Consider the following 13,294-nt stretch of genomic DNA (forward strand, 5'->3'; position numbering starts at 1 on the left):
CAGCTGACTCTTCAAGAGTAGACAGGCCCCAGAGGACTGGCGAGTGGGGGCCCTGGGGCCGGGCCTGGGAACCAGCAGTCTGCCCGGGAGGCTCGGAGCAGTGAGCGGACCTGCTCCTCCCCCGTGCCCTGGGCCCCTGACCCATGGTGGTTTGCGGGAGGCCTCTAACATGCTGACCTTCAGACTCCAACCTGCTGCCTCTGGAGATCACGAGCTCTGAAAGAGCTCAGCAGCCTGGCTGGAGTGGAAATGGGCAAGTGGGGGGCCAAGGGACCCTTCCTTCTCTCTCTGATTAGGAAACACTGTCTGCTTTATAATCAGCTTCCAGAACAGCCCACCATCAATCCTGAACTCAGGACCAACCTGCAGCTTAGGAGAGACTCCCAGCTCTCTAGGATATTGATTGATTGATTTATCTATTGGACTGTGGGGAGACAGAGGTAAATCGCAGGGGCCATGCCCTCAGAGGGGTCTTGTGGGGGCTGAAGAGTTAGTATTTGCAAAGCAAATGTTTGAGAACAGCGCCTGGCAGAGAGCACGTGTAAGCTCTTGCTCTTCTGTGGCCCAAGCCTGCTGATGCTTCTGTCTCCCCGACTATCTGGGGAGCCCCTTGGGGGCAGGGGCTTGGCTGACTCACCTCTGGCTCTATCTGGAAGCACGTGTGGGCAGCCAACAAGCGCATGCGGAACCAAACTGAACTACGCAAGTTGATCTGACTCATCTTCTGAAGCTCAGTCTTGGCTGTCGCCTCCTGAGAAGTCTCTCCTGACACCCCAGGCATGTTGGGCACCTCCTGCATTTCCAACATCTGCGATTTATTCCGTCTCACCCTCATCTCACTGTGCAGCCCTTTTCTAGTTACGTGCTTGTCTCTGCATCCAAGCTGTGAGCTCCAGGACACGCACGTCAGCATCAACTGGGATGTGAAAGTTGCTGTCGTGTCCAACGTTTGTGACCCCAAGGACTATATAGTCCGTGGGATTCTCTAGGCCAGAATACTGGAGTGGGTAGCCTTTCCCTTCTCCAGGGGATCCTCCCAACCCAGGGACCGCACCCAGGTCTCCCACGTTGCAGGCAGGTTCTTTACCAGCTGAGCCACAATGGAAGTTCAAGAATACTGGAGTGGGTAGCCGATCCCTTCTCCAGGGGATCTTCCTGACCCTTGAATCGAACCGGGGTCTCCTGCATTGCAGGTGGATTCTTTACCAACTGAGCTATCAGGGAAGCTCACTTGGGATCTTTCAAAACAAATTGCTGGGCCCCACCCCACCCCCAATTTTCGATTTGTTGGGTTTGAGGTGGAGTCCAAGAATTTTTAACAAGTTCCCAGATGATACCGCGTGCTGCTGGTCCCGGGACCGCGGTTGGAGCACCGCTGCTCTGACTTTCACATCCACCTGGGAAACTTTAAAAGCTCCTGCTGTGCAGTAGTGGTCCTTCCATCAGTGGGTCCAGTTATATGTGACGGGCCCCAGGGACACCTGAGAACCAGGGCTTCGGAGAGACAGAGAGGTGGAAGGAGGCTGACCCAGCCCCAAGATGCCCGGATAGTTTAAGCTGCTCCTACTGCATCTGCAATTTATCTGGGGGGCTCCAAAATCACTGCAGATGGTGACTGCAGCCATGAAATTAGACACTTGCTTCTCGGAAGAAAAGCTATGACCAACTTAGACAGCATATTAAAAAGCAGAGACATTATTTGACAACAAAGGTCCATTTTGTCAAAGCTATGGTTTTTCCAGGAGTCATATATGGATGTGAGAGTTGGACTATAAAGAAAGCTGAGTGCCGAAGAATTGATGCTTTTGAACTGTGGTGTTGGAGAAGACTCTAGAAAGTCCCTTGGACTGCAAGGAGATCCAGTCAGTCTATCCTGAAGGAAATCAGTCCTGAATATTCATGGAAAGGACTGATGCTGAAGCTGAAGTTCCAATACTTAGACCACCTGATGCGAAGAGCTGACTTATTGGAAAAGACCCTGATTCTGGGAAAGATTGAAGGTGGGAGGAGACAGGGATGACGGATGAGAGGGTTGGATGGCATCATTGACTCAATGGACATGAATTTGAGCAAGCTCCAGGAGTTGGTGAAGGACAGGGAAGCCTGGCGTGTTGTAGTCCATGGGATCGCAAAGAGTTGGACACAACTGAGCGACTCAACTGAACTGAACTGCGTCTGCAAGGAGGTCAAACCAGGCAGTCCTAAAGGAAATCAACCCTGAGTAGTCATTGGGAGGACTAATGCTGAAGCTCCAATAGTTTGGCCATCTGATGTGAAGAGCTGACTCATTGGAAAAGACCCTGATGCTGGGAAAGATTGAGGGTAGAAGGAGAAGGGGATGATTGAGGATGAGATGGCTGGATGGCATCACTTACTCAATGGACATGAGTTTGAGCAAACTCCAGGAGACAGTGAAGGACAGGGAAGCCTGGCATGCTGCAGTCCATGGGATTGCAGAGAGTCAGACACGACTGAGCAACTGAACAACAATTGCATCTGCCCAGGTGACCCTGTGATTGCACACCACCCCGAGTAGTTGGGGTGTTCGGAGACGTGAATCTGGGTGGGTCTGTGTCTCCCACTAGCCCCCAGAAGTCATGAAGTGACACTTCCGATAAGTCCCGTCTTGCAAGACCAGTATTTTGCAGACTGCTCCCCGCCCCCAGGAACCTTTCTCAATTCTGGAAAGTGCCTCAGAAAACGCAGTGGGCAAGAGGGCTGAGCAGGCGTTGTCCTACTCCCCTCCCCCCCCACCCCCACCACTTCACACCCACCCCTGGAGCCAGAACAAGCAATTGTCTTTTCATCTGTTTACAGACGGATCCTTACCAAGAGTCCTTTTTAGGAAATGATTCCATAGCTGTGAAAAAAAAAGAAAAGAAAAGAAAATCTTGCAGTGCCTGGCTTTCTTTTTTGTCTTAAGGAAAGGAGTTTTTTTCACTTGGCTGGATATGTGACCTTGGTTTTCCAGAGAGATGTGAGTCCCCTGCCCCTTCTCCTGGGCCAGACTTCTCTCAGGGGAACTAGAGGTACCATCCCTGGGTGGTGTTGCCGGAATAAAGGGGCTGGACTCTGGCTCCTGGCTATGGAGAGGGAAGACAGGAGAGCAGGGGGGACAGAGGGGCCACAGGACCGGAAGGGTGTGGTGCGTGTCAAGGGCACTGAAGGTGTCTGTGGGTGGGTGTGACTGACGCAGTGTGTCTGTGCGGCGGCGTGTAGGGGGGTGTGGGGCCTCAGGCAGGGATGGACGCCAGTGGTCTTCCTGGGGTCTTGTCCCCTCCTGGCGCCTCCCTGCCTGCCCCCCTCCAGGACCTCCCTATAATCCTTCCTGGCTTCCTGCCCCTTGCACCTGCAAGACTTTCAGACTCCCCAGCCTCCGCGACCTTCTCAGGGTCTCCTTAGTCTCCATCCTGATGTCCCTTGGAGCATTCCTGTCCCCCAGATCTCCCTGACCCCACAGCCTTCCTCGTTTCCCCCCTCCACCCCAGTTTCCTCCTCTCCTTAGGGTCTCCCTATCTCCTGAAGCCTCTTGTCTACCCGCTCTCCACTGTGGATGGGTCTCCTGTCCCCTGAGGCCTCCTCTCTCCCCACTGGGAGTCTCTCTGTCATCCCACCTTCAGCATCTTTCTCCCCGTCTCCCTCCGGGACCTCCTAGTCCCCAGAGCCGACCCATCGCCTGGGGCCTCCTCACTGGCCATGACGCCCTGCCCTCCTCGGGGGTCTCCGTGGTGGCAGACACCTGGCCTGACAGCAGCCTCCCCCAGGGGCTACCTGTACGCTGGGCTGGAGTTCGGCGCCGAGTGCTACTGCGGCCACAAGATCCAGGCGGCGAACGTGAGCGAGGCGGAGTGTGACATGGACTGCAAGGGCGAGCGGGGCAGCGTGTGCGGCGGAGCCAACCGCCTGTCCGTCTACCGGCTGCAGCTGGCCCAAGAGTCCGCCCGCAGGTGTACGTGAGTCAGCCCCTCCCTCCCCGCCCCTCGCCCACCTGCGCCCCCCACCCCTCCTGAGCCCTCGGGCGCCCTCCCAGGCTGCCACCACCCTGCCCCAGCCTCGCCGCCAGCCGAACCCCTCTTCCCCCTCAGCAGACACCGAGAGCCTGACCTGGCCTATCCTTCCAGATGGGCTGAAAGCAGGTCGTCCCTAACGATGGTGATGATGACAGTAACAACAGCAAACGCTCCATCGTTTTCAAAGTGCCTTCTTTGGAAGAGCACACCTGATCCTCGCCATGACCCTTGAAACCGCACAGTTATTCATCCACTCCCACTTTACGGATGAGGAGACTGAGGCTTGATGTCATCCAAGCAGCAAAAGATTTAAACCAACTCCAGAACTTATCTGTTAATTTTTCTCTTTTGGTTGTGCCATGTAGCATGTGGGATTTTCGTTCCCTGACTGGGGATTGAACCCAGGCCACCTGTACTGAAGTGTGGAGTTAACCACTGGACCGCCAGGGAAATCCCATAGCCTGTGCCTTTAATGTTCCCAAAGAGACAATTTCCAGATGGCACTAGTGGTAAAGAACCGGCCTGCCAGTGCAGGAAATGTAAGAGGCAAGGGTTCGATCCCTGGGTCAGGAAGATCCCCTGGAGGAGGGCATGGCAACCCACTCCAGTGTTCTTGCCTGGAGAATCCCGTGGACAGAGAAGCCTGGCGGGCTACAGTCCACGGGGTCGCAAAGAGTTGGACACAACCGAAGCGACTTAGCACGCACTCATGCAGAGACTGTTTATCCTTCACTTGCCAATATTTTGGTCTTATTAGAAAAACTCTCCAGTTTTCAGGCTGAGGGAGGGAAGGGTGTGATTAGGTGAGAACAGTAGCCACCCCCTCCGCTGTGGATATTGTCCTACTGTTCCTTCTTTGGCTGTTTAGTAGCGGTTAACGTTTATTTCTCAAGCATCGGCTGTGCTAAGTCCATTGCAAGCCTGATTTTGTTTCCCTTCCCTACAGACTTTTCAGGCAGTTGCCATGGTTAACCATCTCCATTTTACAGTGAGGAAACTGGGACTTAATGAATTTAAGTAAGCCTGCCCAAGGTCACACAGCCTTGTGGCCTCAGAGCTGATGTTCAGACCTGTAAGCAGAGCTAATGACCTTGACGAAAGACTGAGGTTTGTCCTGGGTACTCTTCTGATGAGGTCCTGAGTTGGGAACAGGAATCCAGAACTACAAATCTCAAATTTGAACATGCCAGGGAATCCCAGGGAGATCTTGTTAAAATGCAGACTCTGATTCAGCAGGTGAGATTCTGCATTTCCAAGGAGGTCCTAGGTGATGGTAGGCTGCTGGTCCATGGACCATACCTTGAATAATAAGGTCTTAGACCTCAGTGGAGCTGACAAGGTCCGCCCAGAATGTAGGCCTGCGCACTCAGGTGGACTTGGCAGAACCTTAACACCTGTGTGCACGCAGCGAAAGGCCTCTTCTGTGTGAATGTCATTGTTGATAAGTTTCATTGCTGGTTTGCTCAATGATGTGTTCTGTTTTCCAAGCCCCATGTTTTTGAAGCTCTGTTCATGCTTTGCTCTGCAGCAGGGTCAAGTGAGCCGCCCATTTGCAAAGCAGCTGATTTCTAGAAACAGAGGTACCATCTCCCTCTCCATCGTTGCCTCAGTTCACCCAGGTCTGAGGGCCTGGCTGGCAGAGGACACAGAGGGTGTGTGAAATCCAGGCTGGATAATGTCCGCACAGCGAGTTTCTGGTTTGACCGTTAGGGTAGTGAGGTTTTGATTTGATGGCAGATTTATCATCCCCAATACTGATTTCTTTCACTTTATTTAGTTATTTACTTTTGGCTGTGCTGGGTCTTCCTTGCCACATGCGGATTTTCTCCAGTTGAGGTGAGCGGCAGCTACCCTCCATTGCAGGGCATGGATGTCTCACTGCTGTGGCCACTCTTGTTTCGGAGCACAGATTCTAGGGCGCACAGCCTCAGTAGCGGTGGCGCGTGGCTCCAGAAGGAGAGCTCAGGCGTTGTGACACACGGGCTTAGTTGCTCTGTGGCGTGTGCAATCTTCCCGCGGGCCAAGGATCGAACCCATGTCCCCTACATTGGCAGGCAGATTCTTTACCACTGGACCGCCAGGGGAATCCACTACTGATTCTCTTTATGCCAGTATTTACGTCATTTGGATGGCGACTTTGACCATAAGAAGACCTTAAAGTGATGTGTATTTAGAGGGAAAGCTGCAGTCACTGGAACATTCTGGTGAGTGATGCTGAGCTAGATAACAAGAATTGGGCTGTGTATGTCAGCAGCCGCTCTCAGCCAGACCTCCTTTTGGTTAATGCTCAGAGTGGCTGGGAATATGAACACTGTTCTGTCTCTCTGTCTCTGTCTCTTGCTCTCCTCCCCCACCCGCCCACACACACACTGTTAAGATCACCTGGTGTAACAGCAGTCTCACGCATATGTGCTTAGTCGCTCAGTCGTGTCCGACTCTTTGTAACCGCATGAGCTGCAGCCCGCCAGGCTCCTCTGTCCATGGAATTCTCTAGGCAAGAATACTGGAGTGGGTTGCCATTTCCTCCTCCAGGGGATCTTCCTAACCCAGGGATCGAGCCCAACGTTCCTGCATCTCCTGCCTTGGCAGGCGGATTCCTCTAACCACTGAGCCACTTAAGAAACCCAATCAATAGCAGTCTCATGGACCATCAGAGACTTTTTGTTTCCATTACCTGAAATGTAAAAGCCTCAACACACACAGACCATGAGATTGTCTTACAGTTGGGTGTGTTTTGCCCTGGTAGCAGTGGGGAGGCTGCCTGGGTGGTTGCTGGTGAGAGAGCCCTGAGGCTGCTGGGATGCTTCTGTGCCCCTCGGCTTGCCCACCTCCGCTGTGGGACTCTGTTCCATCTGAGAAAGTAGTCTTTGTATTTACATTCAAGGTGGGGAACCCATTCATTTCTACCGAGAGAGGAGTCCTGGAGTCTAAGTCCACCCCAGTTGTTCTGAATGGTCGCTGTGCAAGGTTGGAAGCTTGGGCGCCTCCATTGGGAGACTACAGAAGGGAATCTAAGCCTTGCTAACCTCAAGGCTACTGTGTCTGAGATGAACATGGAGGTGGCTTGGATAAGGAGATAGATGGTTGGTCAAGTTGGAATTCCTCGTGGGCTCCCGGTTGGCAACACGGTATTGGGAGAGAGCATGAGGATTGTTCGTTGAACCAAAACCTTTGATGAGCTTCTCTGTGGCTTAGGCTTGAAGAGGAGAATGGGGAAGGAACCAAGCATAGTCCCTGCTCTCAAGGAGGTCACCGTCCAGTGGACGGGCAGACCCAAGACCAGTGGGGTCTGCTCAAGTGGGTGAGGCGGTGGTGACGTATACATAGGAGCCAAGAAAGCAACATTTGAGCCGAATCTCATTCTAAGATTTCCAAGTGAAAGGAAGAGTCACATATCCAGCTGAGAGCAAAAATCTGGGATCAGCAAAGGTTATTTTTGAATGACCCATTAGAAACACATTCCTTGCTGATGTTCCATTTTGCAGCTTTAGAAACTAAGGCCTAAAAAGCACAAGTGGCCAGATTGAACAGCCCTGGGGGTGGCTCCACAGAAGAAGGCTGACGGGTTAGGCTCCCTGGGTTAGGGCCTTGAAAGATGCACAGGATTTTGCCTGGTGTGAAAGAGGAGGATATTCAGACTTGAGACACATTGCCAAAGAGTGGGGGAGAAATCAGGGCAGAAGGAACAGAGTGTGCAAAAGCCAAGAGTTAACTTTAGTGGACAATGGGCAGGCCTGATGTTTTCAAGGCCACAGTGCTTGTTAGGGACTGAACTTAGGCTGGAACCCAGCTCTCTGATTCCTAGTTTGGGTGCTAATGTGATATAGCGCTACAAGCACCCTGACCTCTTGTGTTGGATTCTGGACCCCGTTGCCTCTCCCTTGGGAGTGCTCCTTGGTCTGACCTACCTCCTTTCTCCCCTGACCTGTAATCTCTGCTTCTGCCCTGCGTCCTGTCTCTACACAGCACAGAATATCCAGGGTCTTCGCTATGGCTCAGTGACATGCTCGGTTTCCCATTCCTGAGATCTGATTTATGCACAAATAGGTTAGGAAGGGAGGCCTTCCACCAGCATGTGACATGGCATGTATTGCTTTAGGCAGGGCAATGAGCAAACGCTCTGGGAAACAGGTGTGGTGGAAACCAGGTTCCATTTGCAGAGTCATTAGTTTGTATTAACACTGTGTCCTAATTGCGTTTCCCTGGGCAGTGGCACAGAACTCTTAATGATTGTGAAGATCCAAAGGAGGCTTACTGTCTCCTGAGCACCCCTCTGGTGGGGTGTTGGCCTTGCATGGGGTGTCGGCCTTGTGTGGGGAGCCAGCCTCATGTGGGGAGCCAGCCTCCATGTCTCCAAGGTGATGGAATGCTCCTACAGTAGCGAGAGCATTAAAAGGTTGGCAGAGCAAATGTCTGCAGGAACCCTGCTATTCTTCCTTGACACAGACTTTTGGGCATGGGGACTCTTTGCCCTTGTTACAAAAGGACCGAGAAATGGACTTCCTTCTTGGTTGGATTACATTTTTCACAGAGGTGTGCTAAATGTGTCAGCAAGTGCAGCTTCTCCTCCCAGGGGCAGAGACCTGCTGGTGATTTGAGAATATTATGACTTTATAGGATGTTGCAAGAAATTCCATTTGCCTGAAAGATTCTCGCAAGATTCGCTTTGCAAGGTTCACTAGAATCACAGAATGCATTTATATGTGGGGCCCAGGGGTGGCTGTCCGTGGTGCTGACCATCCTTCGGTGCTGCCTAAGACCCCCATGGGCTTTATGGTGGCTCAGTGGTAAAGAATCCACCTACCAATGCAGGAGACCTGCCAGTGCAGGCTTGATCCCTGGGTAGGGAAGATCCCCTGGAGAAGGAAATGGCAACCCCCTCCAGCATACTTGCCTGGGGAATCTCATAAACAGAGGAGCCTGGCGGGCTATAGTCCACAGGGTCACAAAAGATTCAGACACAATTTACTGACTGAATAACAACAAAACCCCCATGACTGCAGACCAGCCTCTCCCAGGACTCAGCCATTTTCCCTCTTTTTTTTTTCTATCTTTGATGAAGCTATTATGAAGCTTACATTGTGCGTGCATGCTAAGTTGCTTCAGTCACATCCGACTCTTTGTGACTACTGATTCTCTTTATGCCGGTGTTTACATTATTTGGATGGCGACTTTGACCATAAGAAGAGATGACCTTAAAGTTATGTGTGTTTAAAGGAAAGCTTCAGCCACTAGAACATTCTGGTGAGTGATGCTGAGCTAGATAACAAGAATTGGGCTGTGTATGTCATCAGCCACTATTAGCCAGACCTGCTTTTGGTTAATGTTCAGAGTGGCTGGGTAATATGAACATTGCCCTGTCTCTGTTGTCTCTGTCTCTCTGTCTCTGTCTCTTGCTCTCCTCCCCCCCCCCCCCCACACACACACGCAGACACACACACTGTTACGATCACCTGGTGTAATAAGAGTCTCATGCCTGGGTGCTTAGGCTTTCAGTCATGTCCGACTCTTTGCGGCTCCATGGACTGTAGCCCGCCAGAGTCCTCTGTCCATGGAATTCTCCAGGCAAGAACACTGGAATGGGTTGCATGCCCTCCTCCAGGGAATCTATCTGACCCAGGGATCAAACCCACGTCTCCTGCGGCTCCTGCATTGCAGGCAGATTCTTTACCACTGAGCCACAAGAAAAGCTCTATGAAGCTTGTGTTATCACCGAAAAAATAGATCTCGACTTATGGTTTGCAATTTACATAGTGTAAATTGTATACTATTCTTGTATACTGTTCTTAGTTCTAGCAATTTTTTTATTGTGTTCTTTTTCTTTTTTTTCCATTTATTTTTATTTGTTGGAGGCTAATTACTTTACAATATTATAGTGGTTTTTGCCATACATTGACATGAATCAGCCATGGGTTTACATGTATTCCCATCCCGATCCCCCTTCCTGCCTCCCTCTCCATCCCATCCCTCTGGGTCTTCCCAATGCACCAGCCCTGAGCACCAGTCTCATGCATCCAACCTGGGCTGGTGGTCTGTTTCACCCTTGATAGTATACTTGTTTCAATGCTGTTCTCTCTGAACATCTCATCTTCGCCTTCTCCCACAGAGTCTGAATGTCTGTTCTGTACATCTGTGTCTCTTTTTCTGTTTTGCATATAGGGTTATCGTTACCATCTTTTTAAATTCCATATATATGCGTTAGTATACTGTATTGGTCTTTATCTTTCTGGCTTACTTCACTCTGTATAATGGGCTCCAGTTTCATCCATCTCATTAGAACTGATTCAAATGATTTCTTTTTAATGGCTGAGTAATATTCCATAGTGTATATGTACCACAGCTTCATTATCTATTCGTCTGCTGATGGGCATCTAGGTTGCTTCCATTTCCTGGCTATTATAAACAGTGTTGCAATGAGCATTGGGGTGCACGTGTCTCTTTCAGATCTGGTTTCCTCGGTGTGTGTGCCCAGGAGTGGGATTGCTGGGTCATATGGCAGTTCTATTTCCAGTTTTTTAAGGAATCTCCACACTGTTCTCCATAGTGGCTGTACTAGTTTGCATTCCCACCAACAGTGTAAGAGGGTTCCCTTTTCTCCACTGCCTCTCCAGTTTAGTTCTAGCAATTTTTTATCTCTTAAATGTTAGAAGGGAAATTTGGTGCAATACTTGTCCTTTATGCTCACTATACTCTTTTTAACTACTTCTCCATCTAGCCTCAGATGACCATGGAAAGTCACACTGGATGGAAGGAGGGACTATGTCTAGCTCCTTCTTTGCCAGGCCTGGGGGCCTCTTCCTTTCCCTTGATATATGCCAGGGATCCCTGAATTTTATAATTCAGATGGGTCTTCATGAGTTCTGCCATGTACAGTCAAGGCATGATAGCTAGAAAATTGTTCTTCTTCTGTATCGTGGTGGGGGAAGTGTAGTTTACATTCCTCCTGAAACCAAACTCCAGGAAGGCGATGGGAGCAATGGACATAGGGTTTTTTGCATTTATCTACTTGGCTGTGCTAGGTCTTAGCTGCAGCATGCGGGATCTAGTTCCCCGACCAGGGATTGAACCTGGGCCCCCTGCATTGGGAACATGGAGTCTTAGCCACTGGACCACCACGGAAGACTCTGGATGTAGGTTTCAAGATCAGGCACACATTGTTTCTATCCCAACTCTTTCACTGACTTGCTATTTTGACTTTGACCATGCCACTCATTCTCTCTGAGCCCCAAGTGCCTCATCTGTAAAATAGGGACAGTTCCAACCCTGAAAGATTGCTTGCTATGTCAACCATGTGAGATAAAATCGAGAAAGCACAGTGCTGGTTTGGAGTAGTGGTGATGCACCTTCCTTCCTAAAATAAAAACTCCTCAATTCACTCTGAGCAGCACCCGGCTCAAGTTATTTGAATTTCCAACAGCTCACAGGAGCCTTTGGTGATGCCTAAAAATAGCTGGTTTTGAATTCTCTTCGGACAGTTAGGCTCTTTGTGTAATTCAATCTCCCTCTGATTATAGGTAGCCATTTACAGCTCCCAGCTCACTGCCTTTCCTCCTCACCAGCATCTTTAATGCAGCAGAGCTTGGCCTAATTACCCTGGGGGGTGGTGGCCTCTTTCAAACCAAGGAGAACTCTTCCTCGTCTGCCTTTAAGCTGATGCCTGGTGGCATTTCCCTCATTTTTGTGAAGCCCCAGAACAAAGAGATGATGGACTTCAGAGAGACTTGCGCTGTCCCCAGTCAAGAGAGCTGATGAACAGTTGCTCTGCTCGCCTCTTGCTAGTAAAAAACCCCAAGCTGCCGAGGTCACGCACCATCCCAGCTGGCCTGACAATGAAGAGTTGACATTATCAGAATATGGGGCACAGGCTTTTGTGATCCTTGGACCCCTCCTGTGGAGCCTGAGAGGGTTTCTGGGAAATTCAGGTGGCTGGCACGGGGTCTCTGGAGCCCAACCAGGTTGGAATTTGATAAGCTTCCTGCAGAATAGTCGAAAGGTGGGAACCTAGGATGTGACGTCAAGTAAGACTGGAGCCAGATCCCAACCCTGTGCCCCACTAGCTGTGTGAGCTGTAATACCCATCAAATCTTGTTACGTCTCAGAATCTCCAGCTGCAAAAGAGGATAATAGCATCATCTACTGCGTAGGTTGTTTGGAGGATTAACTGAGGTAACATGAGCAACATGGGGGCTTCCCTGGTGGCTCGGAAGGTAAAGAATCTGCCTGCAATGCAGGAGACCTCGGTTCGATCCCTGCGTCAGGAAGATTCCCCGGAGAAGGGAAGAACTACCCAGTCCAGTATTCTTGCCTGTAGAATCTCATGAACAGAGGAGCCTGGTGGGCTACAGTCCTTGGGTTGCAAACAGTCGGACATGACTGAGCAATACACACACACACACATGCATGTAACATACTTGGCATCAACGACATACAGGTAACAGCTGTTATTATTTTCCTTTGTTGCTTTACTCCAGCAAGCGTTGCTCATTAGGAAGACATTACTCAGGGTTGCTGGAACTCTACTGCACAACTCCAGGGGGCGCCATTCTCACAGATTACAGGCTGTGAAGAGCAGCAGCTCTGAACTTCCTGCAGGATTCCCCTTGGGAATTAAGAATGCACAAAGATCCCAAATACTTTAGGTTGGATTCCCCGAGACAAGGCTGTGAGCTTTGGCTTATTTGAACGATGACCCCACGACAGACCTCCAGGGGAGTGAAGACATAAGACAGGGAGGGGAAGGAGTCAACACAGACCCTTCACGAAGCAGGTCACTCCTGAGGAAGTAGTGTTGGGAAGGCCGTGGAGAGAGTTCTTCAAAGATGTCCCATCAGAGGGGCAGGAAGCTGCAGTTAAATACTGCATCCTCCAAATAAATATCCTCCAAAGTTCGCCCATCATCAGCTGAGGGTGGCTCCCAGGGAAATTAACTCCCTGGAAGGGTAGTCCGTCCTTCACACACCCTAGGTGTGTGACGTCACTGGACGTCACTGGCAGCCTATACTGGGATGGTGAGTGCCAGGAGTGTATTAATGGGGCACTGATAATGTCTCCTATGTAGGGTCTGGCCACCTTTTAATCATGATCAAGTGATGGAGAAGGAGCAGGAAGAGACACTGACTTAATCCTGGTAGGTCTCAGGCCCTGTAGATGCCACTGTATCAACTTCCATCCCAACTGTGCAGGAGAGATAATGATCCCTGAGTACAGACGAGCAAACCAAGGCTCAGGCCAAGGACACACAGCTAAGTAAGGTACTGACCCAGGTCTGTCTGAATTTAAAACCA

At 50.6% G+C, this 13,294-nt stretch overlaps 1 protein-coding gene across 6 annotated transcripts in view; it reads left to right on the forward strand.

The window, feature by feature from the left end:
* Nucleotides 1-13,294, forward strand: part of WSCD2 (WSC domain containing 2) — a 128,555-nt gene that overhangs the window by 89,622 nt on the left and 25,639 nt on the right. For all 6 annotated transcript variants that reach the window (XM_065904029.1, XM_065904028.1, XM_065904026.1 and 3 more), the window contains one exon: nt 3,765-3,949. In XM_065904029.1, coding sequence (XP_065760101.1) covers nt 3,765-3,949 — 185 coding nt within the window. The remainder of the gene's footprint in view (nt 1-3,764; nt 3,950-13,294) is intronic.

Source organism: Muntiacus reevesi, chromosome 13 (genome assembly GCF_963930625.1).
Source record: "Muntiacus reevesi chromosome 13, mMunRee1.1, whole genome shotgun sequence".
Taxonomy (NCBI): Eukaryota; Metazoa; Chordata; class Mammalia; order Artiodactyla; family Cervidae; genus Muntiacus; species Muntiacus reevesi.